This window comes from Scylla paramamosain, unplaced genomic scaffold (assembly GCF_035594125.1).
Source record: "Scylla paramamosain isolate STU-SP2022 unplaced genomic scaffold, ASM3559412v1 Contig41, whole genome shotgun sequence".
Lineage (NCBI taxonomy): Eukaryota > Metazoa > Arthropoda > Malacostraca > Decapoda > Portunidae > Scylla > Scylla paramamosain.
Genome location: NW_026973706.1, coordinates 297,091 through 300,000, shown reverse-complemented (window position 1 = coordinate 300,000; position 2,910 = coordinate 297,091). Strand labels below are relative to the sequence as shown.

The window sequence follows — 2,910 nt, the reverse complement described above, 5'->3', positions numbered from 1 at the left end:
TTTCATCACATGTCCTTCGACCTTTTGTTCTTCCATCATATGATCTTTGACCTTTTGTTCTTCCATCATATGTTGTTCGACCTCTTGTTCTTCAAGTAGATGTTCTTTGACCTCATGTTCTTTCATGAGATGTTCTACATCAGGTTCCTGCATAACAGACTCCTCCACAATAGTTTTTTCTTTAGGAGTAGATTCTTGCACCATAAATTCTTCCATAACATGTTCTTCCTTAACGTGGTCTTCCTGAAAATGCTCCTCCATAATATGTTCTACTATAACATGTTCTTCCTTAAGTTGTTCATTCTTAAGATGTTCTCCCATAACAGTTTCTTCCTTAAGATGTTCTTCTTTAAGATGTTTTTCTTCAAGATGTTCTCCCGAAACAGTTTCTTCCTTAAGATGTTCTTCTTTAAGATGTTTTTCTTCAAGATGTTCTTCCATAACAGTTTCTTCCTTAAGATGTTCTTCTTTAAGATGTTTTTCTTCAAGATGTTCTTCCATAAGATGTTCTTCCTTAAGATGTTCTTCCACAACATGTTCTTCCATAACATGTTCTTCCGTAATAGTCTGGTGCACCGGAGACTCTCCGAGATGAGTCACCACAGGCTTTTCCAGCCCACGCTTCTTGCGTGTGAACAGCCGCAGGAATGCGTGGATGAAGGCGCAGCATCCAGCCTTCCTGGGCGTCTTGTCTGGCTTGTCTGGCTTGGTCTTGTTCATTGCTCCTCGCTTTGATGAGTTTGCGTGTTTCTCTGCACTGATTGTCGCCACTGTCTGTTTCTCTCCACTAACTGTTGTCACCGTCTGAGTCCCGGTCATGCCAAAGAGTCACACAGTGTCTCTCTTTCGGCAGCAGGTGCGGCAGGGTTAGGTTTAGCAGGAACTGGGCCCCACAAAGCAACACAACAGGAGGTTGGAGTTAGCGCCTCACGGCTGCTTGGAGTGGTGCCTGTGATTGGCTGGCGTGGTGGATGATGGACAGTGATTGGTTGGCGTTGTGAGGATTTGATTGGGTGGTGTATATATATATATATATATATATATATATATATATATATATATATATATATATATATATATATATATATATATATATATATATATATATATATATATATATTAGAGGTAAAAAGGGTAAACTTTCTGAGTTATTTCTTTTCTTCACTTTATTACTCGCAACGTTTCACCTTCACGGAAGGCATCCTCAGGCATTGCATGTTGTGGAATAGGTGTATAGTCCTCACTCCATCACACTCCACCTGTGTGTGTGTATGTATGTATATATATATATATATATATATATATATATATATATATATATATATATATATATATATATATATATATATATATATATATATATATATATATATATATATATATATATGGATAGATATATAAAGAGAAAGCTAGATAGATAGATGGATAAATAAATGTGTATTTATGGGTAAGACGGGATTGAAAGATTATAGGCAACATTCGCCTCACAACACCTCAGCTTTCATTAATTAATTCCATTCAAACTTGTAATAAAAGTTTGATGAAGAGCATTGCATCAGAACAGCCTCCGTTACATGAAACGCTTTTGTTTCTCTGAAGAAAAGTTACATATTTTAATTGCAGAATTCTTTTTGTAAGCTTTTATTTTATTTCTTTTTTTTTTTATTTACCAACATAACCAACATAACCCAGCCTCTATAACCAAATTAGCTTTAAAAGGACTAAGGCAATCTTTTTTTTTTTTTTTAATAATTCAGCCTCTTTAACCAAATTAGCCTTTAAAGAGGACTAAGACAATTTTTTTTTTTTTAATGATTCAGCCTCTTTAACCAAATTAGCCTTTAAAGAGGACTAGGGCATATTTTTTCTAATTCAACCTCTTTAACCAAATTAGGCTTTAAAGAGGACTTAGGCAATCTTTTTTTTTTTGTAATAATTCAGCCTCTTTAACCACATTAGGCTTTAAAGAGGAGTATGACCATTTTTTTAATTTTATTTATTTATTTATTTATTTTGCAATAATCCAGCCTTTTTAGCCAAATTAGACTTTAAAGAACCTCCAGCCGCTGGGTGAAGGTCCTTTAAGTTGTCCCATTGCTTAAAGCGTGTATTATTGTTATTATTATTATTATTATTATTATTATTATTATTATTATTATTATTATTATTATTATTATTATTATTATCGATCATTTAGTAGATAGATAGACAGACAGACAGATTTACACACACACACACACACACACACACACACACACACGTGTGTGTCGGCATGCAAGAGGTGACAGGTGTCGCCACAGAGTAATTATATAGCCCAGGAGTGGCAGAGAGTTTACTGTTGCACTCACCACCTTCTCGCTGCCCACCAGTCCTTCATGGCACAACTACATCACGTGGCTTGTTTGATGTGGCCTGCTTCCTCCACTACTCTCTGTTTTAGGTGGTGTATCATGATGACTATTACGTTACGACCCTGAGAGAGAGAGAGAGAGAGAGAGAGAGAGAGAGAGAGAGAGAGAGAGAGAGAGAGAGAGAGAGAGGGAGAGAGGGAGAGAGAGAGTCAAGGCGCAAAAACGTAGTATAGGCATGAAATTGTGAAATTATATTGAAAAAAAAAAAAAAACTGCTCGTACTCCGCGCCCAACTTTTCTTAGAGGAAACAGCAGCTCATATATTTAATTGCTTACATCTCTATTATTTCTGGCCTCTTGTAGCGTGGAGTGAGTGACTACTGGTGAGAGACGCTGTATAGCACACACACACACACACACACACACACACACACACACACACACACACACACACACACACACACACAGACACACACACACACACACACACACACACACACACAGGTGCCAGTAAGGAATATTATGGTGACACTATCCTTGCCATTTATAAGTAAAAAGT

General features: G+C 36.5%; 1 protein-coding gene across 1 annotated transcript in view; it reads right to left on the bottom strand.

Annotated features, from left to right (window-relative positions):
- LOC135098032 (involucrin-like) overlaps nt 1-819 on the bottom strand; it is an 885-nt gene extending 66 nt beyond the window's left edge. Inside the window, exon 1 of the mRNA XM_064000209.1 lies at nt 1-819. This exon is cut by the window's left edge and continues 66 nt beyond it. Within this exon, the coding sequence (XP_063856279.1) occupies nt 1-819 (819 nt within the window).
- Between the last annotated feature and the right edge of the window lie 2,091 nt (nt 820-2,910).